At 40.2% G+C, this 25,681-nt stretch overlaps 3 protein-coding genes and 1 non-coding gene across 4 annotated transcripts; 3 read left to right on the forward strand and 1 right to left on the reverse strand.

Moving 5' to 3' along the window:
- The first annotated feature begins 539 nt into the window (after positions 1-539).
- On the forward strand, positions 540-5,334 carry pgrmc1 (progesterone receptor membrane component 1). Its single transcript, XM_085289650.1, has 3 exons — positions 540-834; positions 2,553-2,708; positions 3,414-5,334. Exons 1-3 carry the CDS (start codon positions 540-542, stop codon positions 3,506-3,508), a joined length of 546 nt encoding a protein of 181 aa, XP_085145776.1. The 3' UTR covers positions 3,509-5,334.
- A 3,211-nt stretch (positions 5,335-8,545) lies between these two features.
- On the reverse strand, positions 8,546-8,656 carry trnal-caa (transfer RNA leucine (anticodon CAA)). Its single transcript has 2 exons — positions 8,619-8,656; positions 8,546-8,591 (listed from the first exon to the last, which is right to left on the reverse strand). It is a non-coding gene; the product is annotated as a tRNA-Leu (tRNA).
- Positions 8,657-9,121: 465 nt separating this feature from the next.
- Positions 9,122-11,054, forward strand: cox7b (cytochrome c oxidase subunit 7B). The gene is made up of 3 exons (XM_085289651.1): positions 9,122-9,264; positions 10,206-10,321; positions 10,835-11,054. The coding sequence occupies exons 1-3, from the start codon at positions 9,228-9,230 to the stop codon at positions 10,910-10,912; spliced, it is 231 nt and encodes a 76-aa protein (XP_085145777.1). The 5' UTR covers positions 9,122-9,227; the 3' UTR covers positions 10,913-11,054.
- A 2,081-nt stretch (positions 11,055-13,135) lies between these two features.
- Positions 13,136-25,337, forward strand: pgk1 (phosphoglycerate kinase 1). The gene is made up of 11 exons (XM_085289652.1): positions 13,136-13,310; positions 16,083-16,133; positions 16,475-16,630; positions 16,867-17,011; positions 19,681-19,784; positions 19,939-20,058; positions 21,697-21,811; positions 23,307-23,486; positions 23,568-23,745; positions 24,435-24,533; positions 24,634-25,337. Exons 1-11 carry the CDS (start codon positions 13,246-13,248, stop codon positions 24,672-24,674), a joined length of 1,254 nt encoding a protein of 417 aa, XP_085145778.1. The 5' UTR covers positions 13,136-13,245; the 3' UTR covers positions 24,675-25,337.
- The last annotated feature ends 344 nt before the right edge of the window (positions 25,338-25,681 follow it).

Raw genomic sequence — 25,681 nt, forward strand, 5'->3', positions numbered from 1 at the left:
TGTGTAAAGTTATCAATATAATTATTGACGATATCCACCACAGGACCAAGGACATTAATTTAATTCGGGGACCAAATGAAGAAAACAAAGACCACATACACAAAAAAGACAAGATGCAGTCAAAAACATCCAAAATGAACACAAAGGAATTAAGAAGCATTTGTATAAATTTGCATCTCTGTATTTATTTTATGTGTTGTTTTGTTTAATTTGTTTGTTATATTACATAACTGTTTGTAGTCTTTTATATCTTCTTTTAGTGGTGGTTTCATGTCGCACCGTAACTTCCTTGTTGTTTTTGGCGCTTTTTAGACTTTTTTTGGCCTCCACAGATGATTGTTACATGGACAAAGTACGATATCTATGGAGGCACTTAGAAGACGTTGATTGGTCCAAACAGCGGACTGTAAGGGTGAGAGAGAACTGTGATTGGTCCAGGGATCACAAGCGCTGGCTCGGCCCTAAGCCGTTGAGTAGTGTGAGGTCAGGCTCCACCAATCCCACCCAGCACACACTGTTCAGGGGAAAGAGACGACAACATGGCCGAAGCAGAGAGTAGCGAGTTAACTTCTGGTGGAATTTTTCAGGAGATCTTCACTTCTCCGCTGAATCTGACCCTGCTCAGTCTCTGCTTTTTCCTTTTGTACAAAATCTTCCGCGGGGACAAACCACCGGAGCTCAGCGAGGAGGACAAACCACTGCCCAAAATGAAGAAGAGAGATTTTACGCTTGCGGAGCTGAAGCCCTACGATGGGCTGCAGAACCCGCGGATCCTCATGGCCATCAACGGAAAAGTGTTTGACGTGACCAGAGGGAAGAAGTTCTACGGACCAGGTAACGTTCGCGCGTGCAGTGGTTACTAACTGTGGTGTCCTCGTGCCACGAACAAAACCAACGGCAGTTAGTTTAGCGTGGGTTTTAGTTTAGTTACTATCGCTAAATGCAAAAAAAAAAAAAAACTGTTGCTGCTTGGCACAACTTTTAGTTGACTTCTGTGTCTTGGAGCTGGCGCCACACCCCCTTTAGTTGTTTAACTGAGATCCCGTTCCATAACAGAGGGGCTGCGGTGGCCTTGGAGCCAGAGATCGTCTATGAAGACGTTGAGTTCTCCTTAGAAAAAGGGCTTGATCCCTGCAATGTTTAAAACATACCCGATGCTTCTTCTGTCCATAGAAGAGTCCAGTCTATTAGGGGTTTAAAACTGCAGTAGGGACCATTCAGGGTTTTATATGAGCCCCGGGGCATCCAGGTAATATAGTAAAAGCACAACAGTATGTACTGTGCGGATGGAGGACATAATATAGGAGTCAAAATATTGGTGCCTTCAGAGCTTGACACAAAGTAGATAGACTCTCTGATTGGTCTGAATGTGCTGTTAACATGTAGTTAATGTCTTAATAGCTGTTATCTAGATTGTTCTTTTTTATAGCTTTACATTTGGACTACTTTGAATTAATTTGACTATGTTTTTTTTGTAGTGACTAAGCAGAATTGATCTAAAACTCACTGCACCATCTTATGGTACAAACTGTTATTACACAAAAGTACAACCCAGCCCTGGTTCAGTTTCACTTGATGTCTCATCAATGCAATACACAACGCTTTGGACACAGATATAGCAGTTGTTTCTGATGATAGCTTTACAGAAAATGGACAACAATACGTTTAAACCAAACAAAATCACTTAAGCTGCACATTCCCATTTCTGAAAACCACTTTCTAAGAGGATGAAATGAAAGAGTGAAAACCACCAGGACTGTCATCTTTAACAAGTTTTTTTTAAGTTCCATTTAATTAATAAAAGCCAAAAATATGTTTAGCAAATGGCCAAAAATCTAAAGAAAAGTCTGAGGCCGTGAAAACACAAAATTTAAAAATTAGGTAAGTAAATTAGTTAGGGAAGTATCTGGATGTGGATGATATGATTTCCTGGACACAGTCAATTTTCTCTGTGACTTTTCACTTCTGTGGAAACGGGCACAGAGTGAGCACTCTCGGGTTTTGTCTTATCTAAGAATGTAACCTCTGTTGCGTGTAACCTCTGGACAACATGATAGTCATCTGTCACGCAGATTTTCTTAGTGCATTCCACACCCTGCCCTGTAGCCTAAATTCCACGGTTTGTCTCATTTCAGGAGTTTGGATCACTTATATTAAAATTTGCCCTCAAGTTGAAAAAGCTTTGGCAGCTCTCGAGGAAAACCTTAGGACTGGCTGTTGTTTGCTGTTGGGGGGGCAAATAAGGCTGATTAACTCTATATGCTGATCTTTTTGTTATATCTTTTAAATAAATCCAAACTGAGGCAGGTGGTCACTCACCTAGTTCAGTATACTCTGGGATAAGACAGCATTCGTTAGGAGTTTTAAACACCCTCAATGATATGAACCACATCTTTGGGGGGGTTTTGGGGAAAATGTATCATTATCTGTATTTGAAATAACCTTTCTTTAACGTCAGATTTTTCCTCAGCGCGCTCTGTGGTTTAAAGACAAATATTCAAGATATTTTCCCATGCACGATCATCTGATCGTATGTCTTCCTCACCTTGCAGATGGACCGTACGGAGTGTTTGCAGGCAGAGATGCATCCAGAGGTCTGGCAACCTTCTGCCTGGATAAGGAGGGCCTGAAAGATGAACACGATGACCTGTCGGACCTGAACTCCATGCAAAAGGAGAGCCTTTCTGATTGGGAGTCTCAGTTCACCAGTGAGTGGAAGATAAAGCACACTGTCAGGTTATTAGGGTCCAAAAATGCCACAGAAAAAAATTTAAAAATGTTTTACAATTCTTGTGTATTTTATAATTTACTAAGCATTTATAGTAAAATAAAGCCTGTACTTAGATCAACCAGGGTTTCAGTCAACAAGTATGTCGGGCAGTTTGATTTGCCAGCTCTTAATCCATTATCTCCCTTTACCCTTTAGCCACAAATATTTATTTTCCTCACTGTCAGTAGCCTGTTATCAGATTAAAAGGATATCAGATTACAACTGGATTGCTTTAAGATTGTTTCCCATCATGCTCATAGTGCAAATTTGCAAAAACCTGTTGGAACCATGCAGGTGAAAAAGGAAGAGATTTTGGCCATCTCTGCCATTTATGTGTTCAGGGCTTTTTCCTGAAACAGCCCAGAAGCACAGAGAGAGAGCGATCAGAGAATGTCACTGCTTGTATGAGCTTAAACAAAATTGCAGTGATAAAATGTTTGATTTTCATAAGAAAATGAGAAAAAGAGTAACTTGAGGCGGCTCTGGATGAGTTTCATGGCCACCTCACGCAGGTGGCCTTGGTGTGAGGTCACATTAATAAAGTGAGACAGCTGCAGATCGCAACGTGCAGACCTTGGCTGTTTTCCCTTCGGGTCTTTTTTCTTTTTCTTTTTTTAAATTTGATTTTTGTTCTACGTTTCAGTGAAGTACGACTACATCGGCAAGCTTCTGAAGCCAGGAGAGGAGCCGACGGAGTACACCGATGACGAGGAAGGAAAAAACAAGAAGGCGAACTAAAACATGAACCGTGACCACAAGGGGGAACAAGATGCCTTAATGTATATTGGTAATTTGATAACCCTAATAGGGTCGCTGGAAAACTCCTCCACCTTCTGACCATCTACCACTACTTTTGGACCAATCTCGGCTTGTATACAATGACTGAATTCAGTTTATCTTTATTAATCTCGTCTACAGGCATTAACGGTTAGAAATGCAGCTTTCTAATGTAGAGTTCTTTAATTGTTTAGAGCTGTTACTGTAATCTCTCAAACACTGATCCACCAACCAATCCCAGCGTTTTGTTGAGCTCCTGGTAGTTATGTGGTGCTGAAAAAGGTGATCAGCTCATCTTGATGGTTGCCAGGTTTCGCTGTAGGGTCTCAGGAAGCGATTTTTGGTTATGATTGGCTGCCCATCAGAAACACCAGGCAGAGTTCTGTGCCTGAGATAACCATATTGCTGACATCCCCTCTCTGTGACCTCACAGAGACCCAAAAGTAGAAAAAACTGTCTGAAACTGAGCAGTGTAAAGTCTGAACCTTTGGCTCATAGGGGTTAGTTGTACATTTGAGTCTTTGGGCCTGTGTGATAAGAAAATCCATTGCTGTAAGATGACATAAATCACAGGAAATAATAATACACTGCCCTTGACACAGACTTGCGTCATTAAATCAAGGCCTTAAAGGAGGTAGTCTAAACACTGCTGGTGTCATTGTTCTGTAGCCGCTACATTGTGCAGTTCCTAACATGATAAGTTAAATCTAAAACTCGTCCATTGTCACTTTAATTATAAGAGTAAGTACATTTTCCTTACAAACTACATCTAACTTTCACATCAGGCCTGTTGTACTGATGATCTCTGAAGATTTGTACCTGCATGCATGTTCAAACTGTAAGAGGATGATGATGTACCATAGGTCTGTTATCCCTACCCTTCGGCTTACTCCTAACAGTTCCTGTAGCTGGAAAAAAATATTCCAAGTATAAAGGTCAAATTTTGCATGGCATAATTAAATACACTAAATCTGTCCCAAAAATGAGCTGATTTTGAGGGGATTTGGTGGGAACCTTTAACATATTTGATTGATCTTATATCAATGTCTCCATAGTCACTATTAACAAGTGAAAGATCCCTGGTTTGACTCCAGGAAGAGACACAGATCCCTTTGGGGTTCTTTAAGGGTATCTTTCAGGAGGGAACAGCTGAAAGTAGCTTTATAATACTACTGTGACAGTGCAGGTTGATGTGTTTCCTCTGCATGGAAAGGCCATCTTCTCTCTCCCTCTGCTGTCTCCTGCGATCTTACCACAGAACAGCAGTTAAGCATTTTAGCATATGGATTCAACATCCCAGACAAAGGATTTGCTGCTCTTTTCATTCTCAATTTGCTTTTTGACCTGTAAAAGCAGTAGACATGTAAAAACCTTGTCAGTAAATGAATTAGAAAAAATGCGTAATGGTAAGTGCGGTCACCGTGGTGCTCCTTTAAACGAACAAACATTTGGAAATTATTTCCCCCCATTTATTCTGTTTACCTTGATTTTAACACTAAATCCATGATGACAGAGAGACCAAAACCAACCCTCAGATCAGCTGTCATGGACGTAACAGCTAAACTTTGAAGCGTTTTCAAGCCTTCAGACGTGAGTTCATTTGTAACTCAGGAGTTGTTTCTGACTGTAGAAAAATGTTTTCTTCTATGTAACTTCCATTTAAAACAAACAAAACATCCAATATGTTGACATTCCTGGTATGCGTATATATATTATTCATCATACAGTCATACTGTTATAATCCTGAAATGATGTTTTGATTTAAATAAAAAAAACTACAATATGAAGACTTGACTGTCTTGTGTCTTTCTATATCTATATTTAGATTTTTATTGAACATGTTTACATGCCTTTATGTTTATGCCCAATTCCGACCCTACCATCTGAATGGCTCAGCACAAATTAAGACCCATTAGACCATGTGATGTTTTTCCAGTCTCCTATTTGCCGAATCCACGCAAGCTCTTCTGACAGGAGTGGCACCCAGTGTGGTCTTTTCCTGATGTAGCCCATCTGGTTTAAGTTTCAGTGTGTTGTGTGCTCAGAGATGCTCTTCTGCATACCGCGGTTATAACGAGTCGTGTCATGGTGTGAGGACAACAACCTTGCCTTCAACACTGATAAGACAAAGGAGATAATAGTGGACATGAGGAAGAACAGCAGCACTACTGCTATGGACTGCCCTCGAGATGAAGGTTCAGAAGTGTGAAATCTAGAACATCCCGACTCAACAACTCCTTTTTCCCCACTGCTATCAGACTCCTGAACAGCTGACCTACCTCAACTGCAATTTTGCACATCAGGTTGCTTTGCACATTAAGCTCCTTTGTACATCCATCTAATCAAATCAAATCAAATCACCTTTATTGTCACATCACATGTGCAGGTACATTGGTACAGCACATGTGAGTGAAATTCTTGTGTGCGAGCTTCACAAGCAACAGAGTTGTGCAAAATACAATAATGTAAACAAGCAAAATACAAGAATGGCTACATCTGAAACTAATAAATATATGTACAATATATAATAGTATATGCATTTCTGGATGTGTATACTAAATATTTTTCTATGTGTGTGTGTGTGTACACATATTTTACAAATTAAATAGAGTAAACAATAAATAAAATATATAAAATAAATAAAATAAAATATACAGAGTGACATCAACATCTGCATACCACACTTTTCTTTGCTTACTTATTTGTAATTATTTATCTTTTTTTATTATTTTTTTATCCGTATTTTATCTTTTTATTTATTTAATTTTATTTAATTTTATTTTTGTTCTTTTACCCCTTACCTAACTTGGCATTTGTGAATGGACAGCAAAGGAAGAGTGTCATTGCACAGAGAATGCTATTTCTTCTGTACTGACAATAAACACTTTGAATTTGAATTTGAGTTTCTGTTACCTTCCTATCAGCTCATAGGAGCCTGGCTATTCTCATCTGACCTCTTACATCAACAAGATATTTTCACCCTGAGAACCAGAGGTGGGACCAAGTCATTGTTTTGCAAGTCTCAAGTAAGTCTCAAGTCTTTATCCTCAAGTCTCAAGTCAAGTCTCAAGTAATGTCAGGCAAGTCAGAGTCGAGTCTCAAGTCACTGGTGTAAAAGTCCGAGTCAAGTCACAAGTCTGAAACTTTGAATTTCAAGTCCTTTCGAGTCTTTAAAAAAAACAACGAAAAAATAATGTTGCAGTTATGCTAAATGTAAATATTAGACCATGTAATTTTAAAATCTGTGTTTTTCTCAACACATGACAAAATAGTGAACTTAGAAAATATACACAAATTGTGAAATTGCACCTCTTTAAAATGCAGCTCAATTAAACCTAGCTCCAAGAATAATTTTCACCGACAGTTCTGAGATAAGCTGCATGTTATTCTTGGATGCGCTTGTAGGACCAGCTTTAAAATCGCATGACAAAAATATACACATTAAAAAAAACTGTATCACCAACGTAGCCTGGACAACATTTGCTAGTTAGATGAAGTCAGCTATCTCATCGTAGCATATTTATATGCATATTTATAATTATACGCTTCTTGGAGTGAGTGCATACACTCATGAAGTTTAGTAACTTCCGGTCACTGCAACAAGCCCAGGTACAGTTTACCGACGGATGGGTACAGGACCTTGAAATGCACCGTGTAGAACGAAAGACCATCGTACGTATCATAAGTTTACCAGTCTCACAAATCGTCGTCATAAATACACATTCGTTAACCGTTTATAAATAGGACCTTTGAGCTCAACGGTAATTAATTAGTAGTGGAAATAATTTCTGGTAGCATCACAGAAATGTAGCAGTGACAATAATATTGTATGCTGTAATCGTACTGGGCAATTAGTGATACAAAAAACCTGTTTTATCCTGTGAATAAAAGTATATGTTTTTGTCAGTGTACCATAATAACAGAAGCGAAACGCAATATTGTGTCAGGACAATTCACTATTTATGCACAATAAACAAAGGAGCATAGCGCGACAATTTCTGTTCAGCGCCAGACTTGCTTGTAACCTATATCACCAATTATGTTATGAAAATGACGTATTAACTACTAAAAAACACTGACCTTCGTGTAAATGCTTGGAGCAGACTAACCTGTGAGCTGGAGTGTTCTGGGACGTTATATTTGATCTTTGAATGATCCAGGCCATCCGTCGCGTCTTTGTTACTTCGGAAACATGGCTCGAACAATTTCTCTTCAACGACATAATCCGATAACAACCGATCTCTTTACCCGTCGGCTTCCCGTGGCTGTCATGCGACCGGCTATTGCAGTTAATAATACAACAGCTTCTTGACATTTTTGTGTTTCTTTTTATCGCTGTGTGACTGATTTCAATTGAAAGCCTGCGTGCGCTAGTACCGCTTGCCACGAGTTCCCAGAATCCTTTGCGGTTCTACCCGTGAATGACGTCACATTTTCAATCTCTATAATATGCATGTTAAATTTTATATTTGGGGTAAAATATCAAGTCTTTTCAAGTAAACCGGTTCAAGTCCAATTCAAGTCCCAAGTCATTGGTGTAAAAGTCCAAGTCAAGTCACAAGTCTTAGAACATTATTTCAAGTCAAGTCTAAAGTCATAAAATTAATGACTCGAGTCTGACTCGAGTCCAAGTCATGTGACTCGAGTCCACACCTCTGCTGAGAACTCACTGGGTAGTTTCTCTGTTTCTGGACCATTCTCTGTAATAGTTGTACAGGAAAATCTACGTGGATCAGTGTTTTCTGCAACAGTTTTCTACACTTCATTTACATCTGAAAAGCACTCTGATTTTAAAAAGTCCTGGATTGTGCCTGACAAACACACGATTCCTACAAAATGCAGAGTGAGTACTTGTGCAGAAAGCTCAGAACATTAGCATAAATGTTTGAGCTGGTAAACTTGTTAATTAGTTCTAAACTAATTTGTAGAAATTAACTAATAACCTACTCAGCCTACCCTAATCATTTTGTATCATCGATTTTAACCAAAAAAGTTATGTGTCAGAAGTGGGATTCGAACCCACGCCTCCATTCGGAGACCAGAAGTCCCGTCTCTGCGGAAGGAGATTATCCTTGAGTCTGGCGCCTTAGACCACTCGGCCATCCTGACACGGTGCTCAACGATGTTGTTAGTAGGGGTCTTAACCCTAACACTGTGTAGCCTATGATTTGATTCGATTGTAATATATGTCGTTATATTTCTTAACAAAAGCAACTGCCAGTTATGTGAGCGTATTTTACAACTTTATCTCAGCTTAAAGTGCGTATTTATCTTCTGTATTCACTTTTAATGTTAAGACTTTATCTGCGCATGCTCGTTTTAAGACTCGTGATGATGCTGCGTTCAGGGAATAGAGAAGAGTGGGATAAATATGAAGTCATTTATATTATCTTTAGCGGATATCCGTTTAATTTGACATAACTAAGCATCAGCATTAATTCCACAGGTTTTAATATAGTAGGTTGATGTGAAAATTGAAAAACATCGTCACGAGAACAGCTCGTTTGCTAGCGGAGACCAGAGCCTTTTTATGGAAGGTTGAATGACTTACTCAAGTACATTGGCGGGGACTATTTTACTATTGAACATGAACGCAGCATAACTTCCGCTTTGTCTACGTGCGGCGGCCATATTACACTTCCGTGCTTCAAGGGTATCTGAAGACATCAGGCTAGGCAACATGTACCGGTTTGGTAAAGCTGCAGTGAACATTAGCGGTAAGAAAGCAGTTATTTTCATATAAACTCGCCCTAAATGGTTGCGTTTTAGATCGGTGTGCTGTTTAATACTAGTTGACCTGGAGAATGACAGTTTGATGGGCCGGTGACCGCAGTCAGCATGCAGACAGGCTAACCTTAGCACCACTGAAGGAGGAAATCTTAAAAAGCTGTTTTCCCGATTAATTTAATAACCAGAGTTATATCCCGTAAGTGAGAGTCATTATTAGGTAGTCGTTTTAAAGTGCTCCTTATTCAATAAACATGTCGTTGTCCGACCCTCTGACCTGCGTAACTCGAAGACGTGACAGGCTAACACACTTGCAATGCTCATTTCTTTATCGAGTATTTATCCTAGTATGCATTCATTTTTGAAAGTACGCGAATGTACCCGTCTGATGTGAGAGTGCGATACTGCAAGGGCAAATAAGATTAGTAAATCTCTTGACTTGCCCGTCTAAAAGAGGCTAGCAGAAAGCGAAATTGATTGTGGAAGTATTGAGCTTAACATTTAATACAGCGAATTGTACTCACAAATACTATTTATTACAGGAGAGCAGAATGTACGTGCTTATTTTAAGCATGTATTGGTTTCTTTAAACCCCACTTTAAAAATGAGTTACTGTGTATGTTATGAAAGGGGACAACTGTAAAAATACACAAAAACACATAGTTTAGATAGAAAATAGAAGCGCTCCATGAATACCTCTACATATACATCAATAATAAGATGAAGTAAAAAAATTAAACAAAAAGATGTTTGTTTAGATTTGTTTTGTTTTTATCATTAGTTTCTGTTACTGATTGATTTTGTTCCCTTTTTTTTTTTTTTTTTTTTTTTTTTTTTTTAATTGATTCTTTTCAGTAGTTTCTGTATATCATCTCTTTTCATTCTGACAGCTCAGTCATTAACATGAGGACTGTTTCTTCTTGTCATGTAGGCCAGGCCATGCGGCAGGTGAGGCATGGATCCAACCTCCCCCAGAATTTCCACTCAAAGTACGGTGCCGGTGTGTTGGTCAGTGGAGCCATCTTCTGCACAGCCGTGTGGGGATACGTAAGTTTGATCGCATCACATTCAGTTATGAGCATGACCTGAACAGACCTTAACATTGATAATATAGTCAGTGTGGTTGGATGTTTGGTGTGGGGGGAGGAGGAATAATCTATTTTTAAAGATAACAAAAAACATTGCGGTTAGTTTGGTCGATACTGAGATCACATTTGTTAAAACTATACTTTGGTTTAATTCAGTTTAAAACAGAATAAATGATTTAAATAAAGCAATTGCCAAGGTTTTGGGGACTGAATATAGACTCCCTACTGTATTGAGACGTTTGTTTCAAAATGAAATTCTACAGAATAACCATGTTTTCTGTATTGGTGTTTTTATTAAATGGCAAAAGTAAAAAGTAATTAAAAACAAAGTTTGATACTTCACACTCGCATTTTCCACTGATATGCAAATTTTTCAGTTTTTTAAAAATTGGTTTCATATTTCCAAACTTGTCTGTTTTCTCATTTTCACCAGGCAATTCTGAAAAAATAAATTTGACTTCTCTTGCTTCAGGTGCTAACTTCGACTGGCATCACCTGGAATCTGTCACCTGTCGGGAAGATCCAGCCCAAACCGTGGAGAGAGGAGTGAAGAGGTGCCATGACAGAGCTACCTTCCATCCAACCCTTCTGTTTGTACAGATGAATAAAATATCTGCGTGTTCAGACAGCAAATGCTCTTGTTTATTCCAACATGTTTCTTTGTCCAAATAAATTAAGTGTGATTCTACTGACTCCATCTGTTTGAATAAAGTTATTAGTTGGCTTGATATCAGACAGAACTGTTTTGAACTGAGGAAAAGTGAGTTGCTGAAGGGCATTAAAACATTTAAATAATACAGATTTTACTACCTGCCGTGTGTTTTTATTAGGCTTTTTAACAGAGGCTTAAGACATTTGAAGGGAGCAATATGGTAATCTAAAATTACAAGGTTTGTGTGATCATGAGAAATACTGTTACATGAGAAATACAGGCCTGAAAAACAAAAATAACCTGGAAAGCTTTGAATACCAATGTAGTCAGATTTTTAGTACACTCACTGGTACCAACCCATGTAGTTGACTTGAGATGAAGTTGAAGAATTTGGAGGTCATCCTTCATTATTCCATCCATTTGTGTTCAATGTACCAGTACCACTGTACCAGCCCCAGAGCATGATGCTATCTCTTTTGGGACCTTTGCAAAGTGGTGACACATTTTCTAACTAATGTACTCAGTACATCAAATATATTCATCCAAGGATGTGTATACAATAATAGAATAGAATAGCCTTTATTGTCATTGTACAGAGTACAACGAAATTGGAGTGCCACTCCCTTGGTGCAAGTTTCAATAATAAATATAAATGTAAAATATAAAAAGTACAAAAAAAACAATCGTAAGTACTCAAACAATAGTATGTACAATATATACAGGATGGCAGCATTAATATAATGACAGTATGAATAGCAGCATAATATAATGACAGTGACGGTATGGAATAGGTTCAATTGTTTTTGTGCTTATTTACTACGGTGATAGCTCTGGGAAAGAAGCTATCCCTGAATCTAAATAATCTGTTAAAAGATTTCTTAAGTTTTAGTTACTGGTATGTTTTTAAAATGTATTATGAATTTCATTCATTTATTCAAAAGTATTAATCGGTATTGACAGTTTTTACCTTACAGATATTACTTTCCTTATTATTAACCTAATTATATTTTTCCTTCATGTGCTTATTTTTGCAAAAATAATATCCTTGATGCTTTTGCCAGGGGTAGATCTAGAGAAATGTCCTTAGTTTTTTTTTTTACACATATGCAGCTGTTACTTTCTGTAATATGTATTATATATGGTTAAAATACATCAAAGTATACACATTTCATTTAAATATAGTCTAACACACAAATCTAACTCAAGCATCACACTCTTTTTTTAATAGAAAAAATAAAATTGTAACATGAGGTTTGTTACATTACATGAGAACACCACAGGCCTAAAACCTGCAGGTCTAACAATGGGAGGTGTATTGCTCCTCCTTTTTTCCACTTAGAGACAGCATTGCCTACTTTGACATTCAATAGTACCCTAATTTTTTTAACACACAAAACCAAACAATGACTACACTACACACTGACTATACTAGACAATGCTACACACTAACTACACCACAAAATGCTAAACTTCACAAATCTCTCACATTTCAAAACTCGCTCTCTCTCTCGCATTAGTCACACAAACCTCATGTGCTGCCATATCATTTTTTTATTGGTCGACACAGTACATTTTTCGTGGTAGCGTTTTTTTCCTTTTTTTGTGCTGTCATTTGAAAATGACGTTTTTACCATTTTTTTCCTGCACTAAACGTGATGACAGTATTCAGGAAAAAAAAAGCATCAGTATATATAGTTTATTTTAATCATAATTATGGTTTTAGTGGCTATCAATAAAATTTAAAAAGAGCATATAGGCAGGGGCCGATCTACAGGGGTGGCATAGGGTGGCATGTGGAACCCTAAAATAATTTCTTGTCCCCCTTAGTGCCACCCTAGTTTTGCAGATGACTGACTGACTGGGGTGACAAAAGACTATTATATGGCGGCACATGCCACCCAATGCCATGACTGTAGATCCGTCCCTGGCCTTTGCTATATCTTCTAAAGTATGCAGGAGGGGAGGGGGGGTTGAATGATATCCACTAAGTTCAGCTGATGCAGTAATCAGGAAGCATCAGAAGATAAACAGCAAACCGATCCAATCAGCGTGGAAGCTCTCCTAATGCATTAGCCAATCAGCAGCGGCGGGTGTGCGATTTGCCCTGCCCGGTGGTGTTCCTCCGCTGCGTTAAGGTCACCGCTGTCATTCGGTAGCTAACCAACAGCCGAAGGAGGCGGAGGAGATCCAGCAAAGGAAGGTGCACGAAAGAAGCAGCTAAACTCAGCAAAATGTCTCTGTCTAACAAACTCACCCTGGACAAGGTGGACGTCAAGGGGAAGCGGGTCGTTATGAGGTGAGCGTTAATTATCGCCTGGCAGTTAGCTTCTGCTGGCACCGTAGCGGCTAATCGGAAATGAGATTATTGATGAGCTTCTCCAAAATGTCGTGTTTGTTCTTCCTGCGGTGGCAGACTGTTTGGTGCTCACACACAGTGATGTGAGGGCATTAAAGTGATGGCTAAATGGTGTCTGAGTCGGTTTAGTCCGACGGGCAGACGACAGGAAGTGAACTCGTCGGTTGTCACGTTTTCCTTTCATGTTACGTGCCTGTGCGGAGATGCTGCATGGATGGATGGAACCACTGGCATCCGAGTCAGTCCTGTAAAATACACCAGCATCCCTCTAATAATAATAATGAGTTTGTCAGTTTAAAAACCTGAAAATTGATGATGAATGTTATTGAAGTCTTCAGATTTCAGCTTAGGCCTCAAAGGAGATTTTAAAGGTGATGATTCAGACAGCACCAGGAACTATTTCATATATAGAGGGAAAACTAGCAATTGTTGGCGTTATCTATGAAAGGGATTATTAATTTCATAGTTAATGATAATCGGCAAAAAATAGCTATCGCAAATATCCAGATTCACATTTTGACATCCATTCTCAGTAGTTTAGGAGGCCCAAAACAACCCAAAAAAGTTGAGTGATTTTTGAGCTGGGATATGAAGGTTGAGCCAAAGAAACACTTTAATTGCTTGAAAACTGAATCAAACAAGACTCTGACTTTATTAATCAGCCGACTGATCCACTTTAACAGGTAATGATTAGGTCACTGGCAATTCAGTCCAATTTGTTTGTTTTATTTTATTATTATTCCCATCTTCCAGTGAAATCTCTCTAGCAGAAAAGATGCCCTGCATCCTAACTGGACAAAACTGAAGTCAAATTTATATTAGTCTAATTTGGCAGTCATTCACTTTATATTTCTGCAGCCCCCTCCAGTGATCTTGAAGGCACTTTTGAAACTGACACCATGTGTGAAAATGTCAGAGGGCCATGCTGGTTCGCTCAGTTTGGTGATGCAACACCAGGTGGCTTAGAACAAGGTTCACCCGTATTGCTGAGTGTTAAAAGGTCAAAATTCACCACATGCTGAGTTATGTGAGCGAATGTTGTGCCGGTCTAAGACAGTTAGACAATGGGTTACGTCAGATCACACCCAGGGCCTGTCGTGGCATGACACATGGTGGTGGTGGGTTTTTTTCCCCCAGATTCAGATGGAGGCAGTGAATCGGTGTTTCCTTACTGAACAAGGCTGGCCCTGAATTTAAAAGGGGGAGGGGCTCTTTATTGAAAAGGGGAAAGGGCTCTATGTTGCTATAGAGACCTGAAGTGGCTGACAGAATTGAAATGTGTTCAGCAGAGACTTGCAGCTGGCTTCCTCTGTCATGTAGGCTCCTGCTGCAGCAGCATGAAACATGTCAGTTTTAGGGTTGCAAAATTCCAGCGAACAGAAAGATGAAGGCAAAAATGGAGAGTCAAACACACTAGTGCTTTTTGGGGCTCTGTACAAAAGTGAGAAATACCCTCACATGTTAATGTACCAAACTTTACAGCATTAAAAAAAAGGTTTAAAGTTTTACTTGATGGATTGCAGTAGACTTGAAGTCTACTGCAATCCAAGTCCTTATTAAGTGACTGAAAATTCCCATGAAAATCAGCTGCTGAGCTGCTGTTAACTCCTTCATTGAGCTTATTTCTAGTTGTAAAGCAGCTAAAAGAGCTTTAGAGTCCACTGTGCTATAAACCGTATAAAGATCTGCATTCAAGAGCAACAGGGGGGGAAATGCAGAAATTTACAGAAGTAGAGCGGAAAACTATCACAGCTTTTGGATGAGTGGCACCTGTGAACAAGATCCTACTGTTGAGCCTCTGAATTGCTGACTGATGGCTTTCAGACTAAGACAGTGGATTGCTGTAACAATGACGGCAGGTACAGAGTGCGTGCAGGCTGATCACATCTCAGAGCATCAGTTCCCCAGAGGGAGGGAAAGGAGAGGCAGTTATGTAACCGGCTGGAGTACGAGGGACACGGCGTGTACTCTAAGCTGCCAGTGTGCATCTATGAAAAGGAAAACGGTTTCAGTTCCTGGCTCAAAATGGGCTTTTTTTTTTTTTCCCCACCTTTAAAAACAAAACAAAGTCGACCAATTTCATGCATGAGTAAAAAAAATTTTATTACTGTCCTGATGATTTTTGGGGGGATTCAAGGTTAAAACCTTGAAGGTTAAAACGTATGTTCCTCTCTACATAGGAAATAAAAATAAAGCGTGCTAAAAGTCATTTTAGAGGAAAGCTTCTCAGCTAATGGTATTGACTGCTTGGCATCAGGGGACTCGAGCTGTGTATAGCTGACTCCAGGAGTCAATAGAGGAAGGAGAAGGGACCAAACACTGAGCTAAAAATGGTGCAAGATTTAAATCAAGACCTCCTGTCTCAGCTGCCAGTTACATCTGGTTTCTAACAAATGGGTAAGGGGTATAGTCTTAAAGCAGGGGTGGGGGAACGCCAGGCCTCTAGGGCCGGTGTCCTGCAGGTTTTAGATGTGTCCTTGATCCAACCCAGCTGATTGAAATGACTAAATTACCCACTCAATATGTCTTGAAGTAATCATTTGATTCAGGTGTATTGACCCAGGGTGATATTTAAAACCTGCAGAACACTGGCCCTTGAGGCCTAGAGTTCCACACCCCTGTCTTAAAGTCTTGCCAAATTCCCTAAAATTTTGTAGCACTTTGTAGCATCCTGGTTTTATTTTCTGATGTGAAATGTTTCTTCTCTTTCAGAGTCGACTTCAACGTTCCAATGAAGGACAAGGCGATCACAAACAACCAGAGGTAGCGTCTATCTTATTCTGAATCTTTTCAGTCTGTTATGTGTTAAGCAGCTGGGATTTCTAGAAGAGGAGTAGCAGATTTAGATTTGCTGAGAGCCTTCCTCGGAAATGAAAACTGAAAAAATATGTAGTTTCCTAGCATGCTTTAATTCTGTTAAAACTCCATACATCGATGTCAAGATCTCACTGGCCTTGATTTTTGACAAACGTAACTGTAGTCTTTTAACAGAAAAGGGAAGAATGTAACATTCCTAAAAGCAAGAACATTAATATTAAGTTTGAGTAAGTGTGACTTGATTCTTTTTTTCTAAACACTCCTGTTCACTTGTGTGGTGCCTTCAGGATCAAGGCAGCCGTCCCCAGCATCCAGCACTGCCTGGATCATGGAGCCAAGTCTGTGGTGCTGATGAGTCACCTGGGCCGTCCTGACGGAAACGCCATGCCTGAGAAATACTCCCTGGAGCCCGTCGCCGCAGAGCTCAAGACCCTCCTAGGGAGGTGAGATGATGGCCTGAATAAGTGGTGTTTGTTAACAAGGGCAGAGGTGGTGTCCTTGTTATGGTTGAAATATTCTGGTATTAGTAAGAAAGATATTAACGCTATTTTTGGTTGCTTCTAGCAAAGGCAGATTTGTTTCGTTTAAAATGTATATATCTGTCTATCTATACACTAAAGAAGAGAAGATCTGCTCTAAGAACCAATCATAATCACACTCACTAATTCTGTGACTGTAGGGACGTCACCTTCCTGAAGGACTGTGTGGGCCCTAAGGTGGAAGCTGCCTGTGCTGACCCCACCTCTGGATCCGTCATCCTGCTGGAGAACCTCCGCTTCCACGTTGCCGAGGAGGGCAAAGGGAAGGACCCCTCTGGGAACAAGGTGAGCTTCTGAGGTTTGAGTGTTAACAGTGGTTCGACTCGGCAGCGTTATGTGTGGTTTGGGCTTCAGTTTTTGTTTTGTTTTTTGTGTGTGTGTCAGTTTTCCTAAAGACAGAATATTGGTCTGTCATCTAAGACTACAGTCATATTAGAAAATTGAATATTTAGTCTCTGAACTGCCATCGGTGTGAAGAAGAGCACGATAACTTACAGCTGCAATCAAGTTCCTGTTATTTTCAGAACTTGCATGTAGTCCTACAGTTTGTCTCTTTACTTCCAGTCCTCTACTTTTTTCTTTTTGCCTCCATCTAAAAGAAGTTGAACATTAACCTCTCACAACACACTGAAGTGAATTTTTCAGAGATTGAAATAATGTAGTTTGGCCAAATTGGTTTTTCTCTATTTGCATCACATGGCAATTTGCTGCATCACAAATGTAACTGAGCAAGTTGTTATTTGGCAACCAAGCCGTACACGGAGGACAGACCAGGCTCTATCCACGAACATGCTGCAGTTGAATTTTCGAGCACAAAAGACACGGAGAATGAGAGCGTCAGTGCGAAAGGGAATGTGGCCCAATCATTTTGTCAACATAATCACTGGAATCGGGCAGCACGGTGGTTAGCACTGTTGCCTCACAGCAAGAAGGTCCTGAGTTCAATTCCACCATCAGGCCGGGGTCTTTCTGTGTGGAGTTTGCATGTTCTCCCCGTGTTTGCGTGGGTTCCCTCCGGGTACTCCGGCTTCCTCCCACCGTCCAAAGACAAGCAGCTTGTGGGGATAGGTTAATTGGATAATCCAAATTGTCACTAGGTGTGAATGTTCGAAGGAATGTGAGTGAATGGTTGTCTGTCCCTGTGTGTTAGCCCTGCGACAGACTGGCGACCTGTCCAGGGTGTACCCCGCCTTTCGTCCTATGACAGCTGGGATAGGCTCCAGCGCCCCCCGCGACCCTGAAAAGGATAAGCGGAAGCGAATGGATGGATGAATCACTGGAAGGCAAAATTGTATTTGAAAATATGACCCAGGCCTCAGACAAAGGTGTCTTTTTATAGTTTAAAAAAAGTGTGTTCTATATTTTACACACTTTCAATAAGACCTAAAAAGATGCAAAGTGAAGCAGAAAAATGGCCAACACCTTGTCGGTTCAGCAGATTTTCTTTGTGCTCAGTCACATGGAGGAAGACTCAGTCACTCCAGCTGCAGCTTCTCCTGAAATTGCTGCATCACCATCTGACATCACAGTGCTGGTGCAGAGACTGTTTTGTAGCACACTGTTAACCGCACTATGTTCGTAGGATAAACTAACTGTGAAAATGTGACTAAACTTTTCTAAAACCAGCTTTTCTAAAAAGCCCTAATGATGCAACACACACAATAATAGGCTTTCATTTACCTATTTAAGATAAATTTGGTCATTTGTTTTTATTGAGATTCATATTCGTCTACTCATAAGCCATTTATGGTGTGGTTTAGTAAGGCTGCTGTAGGAGCAATTTCCCATCTCTGGGATAAATAGTCTGGTTAGAGAATGCCTGGTCGCACTCCCTAATCTCCTCCTTTATGCTGAGGCATAAATAATGTAGCATATTCAAACTCGCAGACAGACGCTGTCTGAAATGAGCATCGGTCTGAGCCGTGGCCGAGCACCACTTTTGACCTGTTGACATTTATCTTGAAGGTCTGTGGGCTTTTCCTGTCCTGTGAGGCCTCGTTGGTATGCTGGTTGGTTTCTACTGTACCGCTGTAGTGTATACACCACAGTCTCTTTATTTTTAGCTCATTATAAAAACATGAAATGGTCTCACTTTCTCACTTAAATGGGCGCTCCACTGCTTTTTACACAAGGATCGGTTTGTCGCCAGGAGGAGGACTCGGCCTGTGAAACTGTAAAGTGTTTTCTGTAGCTGTGACATTTCACTGATGAACTTTCACAGAAGTTCATCAGGGTTATTTCAGCTTGGAGGTCTGGCTATTAAAAGCATCACTGTGTCGAACTATGGGGGAAGATCCATATTTAGTTTTACCCAGTTTATTTTTTGGCCTGAAGCAAGTAGTTAGTCTGGTCAAGTAATGGAAAACTAATCTGCAGCTATTCAATTATTTTACAAAAATTGCTAACTTCTGTTGGTTTCTGAAGCTCATACTCTTTGGAGGGGGGTAAAAGTTTAAAGCCTGAAACCTGTCCCTTGGAAAGAAGTGACCTGGGCTCCCTGGCATTTGGTCGACCCCTAAAGAGCTCTCTTGACCTTTACTCTGCCTACAGTCTCACAGTTGTGACCTTTCCCTGTTAAAGTGCATCAGAAACCTGACCCACAATGTACTGACTGAATCCTGATGGATAAACTGAGTTCATATTGACAGCAGTCCGATTATACCTGGACACAAAACGGAGTTGAGCTTGAAGATATTTGGGTATGTAGGTGTTGCCCTCTGCTCATTGGTGGCAGGTTGATTAGCTTTTATTTGTATGTGGACAGTGGAACTGGATTGGAGCTGAAACAAGGAAAAACTGCTTTGAGATCAGGATGATGAGACATGCAGCATCAGTTCACAGGACTTAAACGAGTCCCTGAATTTAGGCCAACAGTCTTGTTGAAGTAAAATGAACTCTTGCTTTTGCACTTTGCAGCCTTAACAAATGGTGTTTGTCTTCTCTTGTCTTTCCAGACGAAGGCAACCCAGGAGCAGATTGATTTCTTCAGAGCGTCTCTGTCCAAACTGGGAGACGTTTACGTCAACGATGCCTTTGGGACGGCTCACAGAGCCCACAGGTGAGCGCCACGCAGGTCAGGTGGATACAGTGATGATCACTAGGTGAAATCTGCGGTCTCAAAGCAGATGGTCTTTGAGAAGTTTCAATTCGATTAGTTTAATTAAATGGTATAATTCAGTAGTTTGTAACTTCTTCATCCTTGTCGCTGTTAGCTCCATGGTGGGAGTGAATCTGTCTCAGAAGGCAGCTGGTTTCCTCATGAAGAAGGAGCTCGACTACTTCGCCATGGCTCTGGAAAAACCTCAGAGGCCCTTCCTGGCTATCCTCGGAGGGTGAGAACATCTCTTTTTAACAGATGAAGTTTGAAAATGTTGGCTGGACAATATAAAAAAAACTACGCAGAGCATGGTCACTAGTTCTGATTTGTGTCCACTTTAGACATTATTTTCTTCTGCTCAGTTCTTTAGGAAGGGTCACAGGGTGTCCAGCCAGGAATAGAGGAAAAGCTCATTATATTGTCTGTGGTGTCACTGTGCACTGCTTTATTCAAGGCTCAGTGAGCAGGCAGATCCAGGATTAAGATTTAAGTTGATTTTGATTTATACTCTAACCCCTGATTTATGGTCACAAATATTTGGTGGTCAACAAGCAAAATTTTATGTATGTTTTAAACCTTTTATCATGTGTCTGCAAATTATGCTCAGAAAGAAAACTGCCCATTAACCTTCTGTGCACAGAAGTAAAACTACAGTTTCCATCATTAAGTGAGGACTTCCAAAATAAACAACTTTATTTTCTAACAGTTGCTAATCGTGTCAAAGTCTTGTATAAGGTAACCATTAGAATGTATTTCTATTTAATTGTATAGAAATTGCTTCTATACAGTGAGAATAAGAGCTGCTTCTCAGGAATAATGACTTGATCAACAGTTTTAGTGAGACTGTGGCACTGTTTCCTGTAGCTTTGTACCTCTGTCCTGCCGTGGTTTCATAACCCTTAACTTGCTTGGTCTGCTGCCAGCCAGATGTGGCAACATGCCAGAGTACATTGTGCAACAATTGCTGGCAGTCGGCGTCGACTGCTGCAGCCAATCAGCTCCTCTGTGAGGATGCTGACCATTAGTGTGTAAATGATCTGCGTCGACTGCTGTTGTTAAACCCCTGACTTACAACATTACACCTGCAATAGGAGACTGCAGACTTTTCTGCAGCTCAAAGTCATCAGCGGTGAGGTTAATGGTACAGAGGTGCAGATAAATCGATTAGCAGCTTCGCTTTCTGATTTCACTGACATAATTCTTTTTAATAACTACAGTTGAAATGTAATAACAGTGCAGATTTATTGATAAGGGTTTGGTATAATGACAGAAGGTTGTGTTCGAATATTGGAATAAAAAAACAACAACAAAAAACCAGATTATTCAACCATTTCTTGTCATTAATGGTTTTCCTGCACTGTTCTGTGTGGTGGGATGCAATACAATATAATATCTAAGCAGCTCCATGAGCCAATATTTAACAATAATGGAGAAATAATGCACTGCTAAAAGACTTTGAATTACTAAAGTTTGTCTCAGTGTAACTAGATGCTACTTTAAAAAGAAGAGTTTCATTCAAAGACTACAGCAGCTGTCACGAAGCCTACATGAAACCCTTAAAGCATAAAGGAAGAGGAGGAGGCCCTCACAGAGAGCCAGTGAATATTTTTGCTTGAAATGCCTAATCTTATATAATCAAAGACTTAATTGAATTATTGACTCACAGAACTTTGCATTAGGAGGCAGTGGGTTCACCAGATGCCCTGCGGCGAAAGACTGTGCAGTTTTGATAAAGAGAGAAAATCTAAGGATAAAATTTGGCTATGACATCTTAACTAATAAAATAAACCAGTTTTTAGCTCCTGTATGTACAGATGAGTGAATTTCAGGATTGTCACTGTTTGTCTGTCCTGACGTGTTTTCTCTGTTTTAGAGCAAAGGTGAAAGATAAGATCCAGCTGATCAACAACATGTTGGATAAGGTTGATGAGATGATCATCGGGGGTGGCATGGCTTTCACCTTCCTCAAAGTCCTCAACAACATGGAGGTGAGGAGGAGGATGCGTCGCCAAAGCAATTCGAAAATCAAACCGTTAAAAATGGTGGCTCAAATGACTTCACCTGATGGAGGTCGCCTGCTCTGTGCCTCAGAAAGCTTTGAGCTTCAGCACATTGTTTAGCTGTACATAGTTTGCATTTACACTTGCTCCCCTTGTGCTGGATGAACTTCCCAAAAAAGACGACTCGGTTAAAAAAAACAAATCGCATACAACACACTATTAAGTTAAAACAGTGATGCTTTTTGAGTCTTGAGTGGATATGTTTCTTAGTTTTCCATGAGTATTCATGTTTTAACCTCAGTGTTCAGCCTCAGGTAGATTAATAAAATAAAATTTCTCCTTCTAATGGAGCTCACACTTGGACTTTTGTAGTGACGAAACTGTCTTGTGAAACAGTTTTGTTTGCATCACTGCAGAGACCGAAAGTCACGATTGTGACCTAAATTTGACTTCTTGACAAGCAGATTTTATTCAGTTTCCTCCTCCTGGTTTTATTTGCCCAGTTTATGAAATGAATAGCTACCACAAACCCAATAATAGTGATAAGTTGCTGCCTGCCTGGGCAAAAAGATTCCTAATCTCACTAAGCTCACAGTTGAACTATGAGGCAAGAGCAGAGGTATGAAGACAGAGTGGGTGAAAGAAGCTGGAGCTCTTAAAAATGACAGGCCGTTACTTATTGTGATTTGTGCCTCAATGCAAACAGTTACAGGTGCAGCTATAAAATTCTTATCCCAGTCATTTGTGACATTGCATAACTTTTTAGATTTAGTATACTTGGAAACTACAAAAAGGTGAGGTTATTTTGCACCACAATGGGCAAATCTGCCCTGTGAAACGGGCATCCTCCTACTGTTCCTGTTTGAGCGGTAAATGTTGTGTTGTGTACATTCCTAAATGATCTTGATCCATCTGAGGCTGCAAGATATCAGAAAGCTGTTGTCACTTCCCTTTAAATGGCACTGAGCGTCTCCACTAGAAATGACACAAACTTGCTCAACACATGAAGGGCGTGAAGTAAAATAAGTTTCAGCATCAGCTTAACTCGACAGTTTTCATCTCGTGGGGTAGCTTCGGTGCAACTTCCAAACATTAAGTAGGACTTGAACACAAAACCTCTTTGAGACTCGTATAGAAGAAAACCCAAAATATGAATCATGCAGTGATAAATGTCTGCAGATTTGAGTAAATGTTTTTTCTTCTTGCAGTCCTGTCTGTATCATAAAGAAACATCAGATTTCAGAGGGCTGTATATTAATTTATTTTTTAAAGTAATAGTCATGGAAGTTTACGGTAAATCTTAAAATGTATAGCTGAATATAAAGTTTTAGATGCAAAACTTAGGATGTTCAAAAGTGTTCAATGTGTCCCCATTCTGAATACTCTTCGTATATAGTTCCTCAGATTTACTTGTTTTTAATTGTGTCTTTGCTGGTTTCATGTAAGTCACAAATCTTTTCTCCCGTCCTGCTGCTCCTGTCAGATCGGTACCTCCCTGTATGACGAGGAGGGCGCCGGCATCGTCAAAGACCTGATGGCCAAAGCTGAGAAGAACAAAGTCAAGATCACGCTGCCCGTCGACTTCGTCACTGCTGACAAGTTCGACGAACATGCCGCCACCGGTACTGCAACAGTTGCTGCTGGCATCCCCGCCGGCTGGATGGTGAGAAAGGACAAGTTATTTTAAATTAAAACTACTTAATGGACTATGAAAAAAGGTTAAGCATTCTTTCCTCCTCTGCAGGGTCTGGACTGTGGACCCGAGAGCTCTAAGGCCAACGCAGAGGCGGTCGGCAGGGCCAAGCAGATCGTGTGGAACGGTCCGGTCGGTGTGTTCGAGTGGGACAACTTCGCTAAAGGGACGAAGAACCTGATGGACAAAGTGGTCGAGGTGACCAAATCTGGCTGCATCACAATCATCGGTAAGAAAGAGGAGACGAATGGGGAGCGTGTTCCTTAGTTTCACTCAGTTTCATCCCTCGCTCATCACAAGGAGATTTTACTGTGATTTATTTGTAGTCTGGTTTATGGGACACAAGTGTTTACTGGAGACACACAGGGACTCGTGCTGCATTCAAGAACATTACGTTTACTTATAGTGCAGCTTTACAGTTCGGACTTTTTTTTTTTCTTTTTTTTTTTTTTTTAATCATTCAGGTTCAGTTCCATATTTATATTTTTTTAGATCTTGTTCTTTTACTACTGACAAATCGTAATAAACAAAATGTTTGAGTATGCAAAGCTGAGGAGAAAAGCTTTGTTTCCTGTCTCTCTGCACCTTTTAAACTGTCAGATAAAAGCAGATCTTTCATAATGAGGTGTGTTCTTACATCTGGTTTGTTTGCTGTACAAACAGTAGCACCACATGTGCAGTTAGTCCAAAAATGAGTCATTTATGATGGTTTTACTGCAGCCATGTCACCTTCTTAATAACATTCAGTGATCGTAAATGTTATGAGGGGGTTTACAGCGAGATTAAATGATGAGGCTGTTTGATTGGGTGAAAAAAAACAAAACAAACATAAATGTGTGGAATGTGCACAAAGAGCAAGTAAAAGTATAATTTAATGGTGTTTTTGTACCTTTAAATCGTTCACGTGTGTTTGTTCAGGTGGGGGTGACACCGCTACTTGCTGCGCCAAGTGGAACACAGAAGACAAAGTTAGCCATGTCAGCACGGGAGGCGGAGCCAGCCTGGAGCTGCTGGAGGGTGTGTGATGGGAGAAGCTGCCCCATGTTCACTCACAGAATAGAAAACACTGTTTTTAACATGTTGAGCCTGACTGAGCATCTGCTCTTTGTGTCCTCAGGTAAAGTCCTGCCAGGTGTGGACGCCCTGAGTAACGCTTAAACCTTCATCAACTGGAGAGCGAGTGTGTGTACGAGAGGTGGTTAGCTACACAGCCAGACTCCTGTTTACTCCCAGAACATCCCCAGAAGTGAAATGAGACAAATCCCATCTTTACCCTGCAGCCGTTTCATGTTCAGTCTTTGTTTTTGAAGTTGTGACTCAGAGGAGGAAAACGTTACCTCACACCTGCTGTCATTACTGAGTAGAGCGCCCTGCCTTACTTCGACATGCTTCTCAAAGCCGCTCTGCTGAAAGTAGGAGCCTTTACTTAACGGTTAGGACAAAAAAGATCAACCTCATCGAGGTGGAAGTCGTTTCTTTCTGCTGAAACACAAACTGCCTCTGCAATGACTGAATCTGGGTTCAAACAGCAACGTCTGCTTCACTGTAAACTTCCTCAGTGGCTCGTGTGTGTAAATGTTTTGCTGCGTCACTTTTGCCTCCCTGGGAACGTCACTGCACCACCCTGAGTGTATATACATGCAAAGTATATATATTAAAATGTATGAGAGAAATGGTAACTTGGTGTGTTACATTTTGTCTGTTGGCACTAATGTTTGCTCTGGTCGTCTGTCCTCTGTGGTGGTTGCTGGTTTCGAGCGGCTTCAGACAGATGTCTCGGCTGATCTGTTCAGGCTAATAAAACTGTCTCTGTGTTAAAAACTCTGCTGTGAACGACTCCTCCTTTGAAGGTGTTACTGTCATAGAAATGCAGCCATTTACTGGTGAAACTGATGACGCGATAAAGCTTATTCTGGGTTATCTGCACTACCAGGAAAGGAAACAAAGTTAACTTTTTGGTGAACAAAGGTAAAAAAAAAAAAACGGGGTGAAAAATTAAAATAATTATTTTGTGAACTTTTAAAACTGAATAAGTTAGCAGAGCTATTATTGTTTTGTTTTCCATGTTTCCATTATTTAGTAAAGCTCAAATATAAGCATTCAAACTTGCATGGACTTCTATTGATAAAATGTATGCAAAGAGTCTCTGTATTTAGTGTTGATCC

The sequence above is a fragment of the Mchenga conophoros genome, linkage group LG10, assembly GCF_057382185.1.
Source record: "Mchenga conophoros isolate Kocher_MC1m ecotype Shallow Benthic linkage group LG10, M_conophoros_male_GT1.1, whole genome shotgun sequence".
NCBI lineage: Eukaryota > Metazoa > Chordata > Actinopteri > Cichliformes > Cichlidae > Mchenga > Mchenga conophoros.

What these genes read in the sequence shown, in the direction of transcription:
- pgrmc1 (XM_085289650.1), top strand. Translation starts at nt 540, where the DNA reads ATGGCCGAAGCAGAGAGTAGCGAGTTAACTTCTGGTGGAATTTTTCAG. An exon ending in GAAGAAGTTCTACGGACCAG is followed by an intron (nt 835 to 2,552) that starts GTAACGTTCGCG and finishes CTCACCTTGCAG; the next exon opens with ATGGACCGTACGGAGTGTTT. An exon ending in TTGGGAGTCTCAGTTCACCA is followed by an intron (nt 2,709 to 3,413) that starts GTGAGTGGAAGA and finishes TCTACGTTTCAG; the next exon opens with TGAAGTACGACTACATCGGC.
- cox7b (XM_085289651.1), top strand. Translation starts at nt 9,228, where the DNA reads ATGTACCGGTTTGGTAAAGCTGCAGTGAACATTAGCG. An exon ending in AGCTGCAGTGAACATTAGCG is followed by an intron (nt 9,265 to 10,205) that starts GTAAGAAAGCAG and finishes CTTGTCATGTAG; the next exon opens with GCCAGGCCATGCGGCAGGTG. An exon ending in GCACAGCCGTGTGGGGATAC is followed by an intron (nt 10,322 to 10,834) that starts GTAAGTTTGATC and finishes CTCTTGCTTCAG; the next exon opens with GTGCTAACTTCGACTGGCAT.
- pgk1 (XM_085289652.1), top strand. Translation starts at nt 13,246, where the DNA reads ATGTCTCTGTCTAACAAACTCACCCTGGACAAGGTGGACGTCAAGGGG. An exon ending in GCGATCACAAACAACCAGAG is followed by an intron (nt 16,134 to 16,474) that starts GTAGCGTCTATC and finishes TGGTGCCTTCAG; the next exon opens with GATCAAGGCAGCCGTCCCCA. An exon ending in TGGCTGCATCACAATCATCG is followed by an intron (nt 23,746 to 24,434) that starts GTAAGAAAGAGG and finishes GTGTTTGTTCAG; the next exon opens with GTGGGGGTGACACCGCTACT.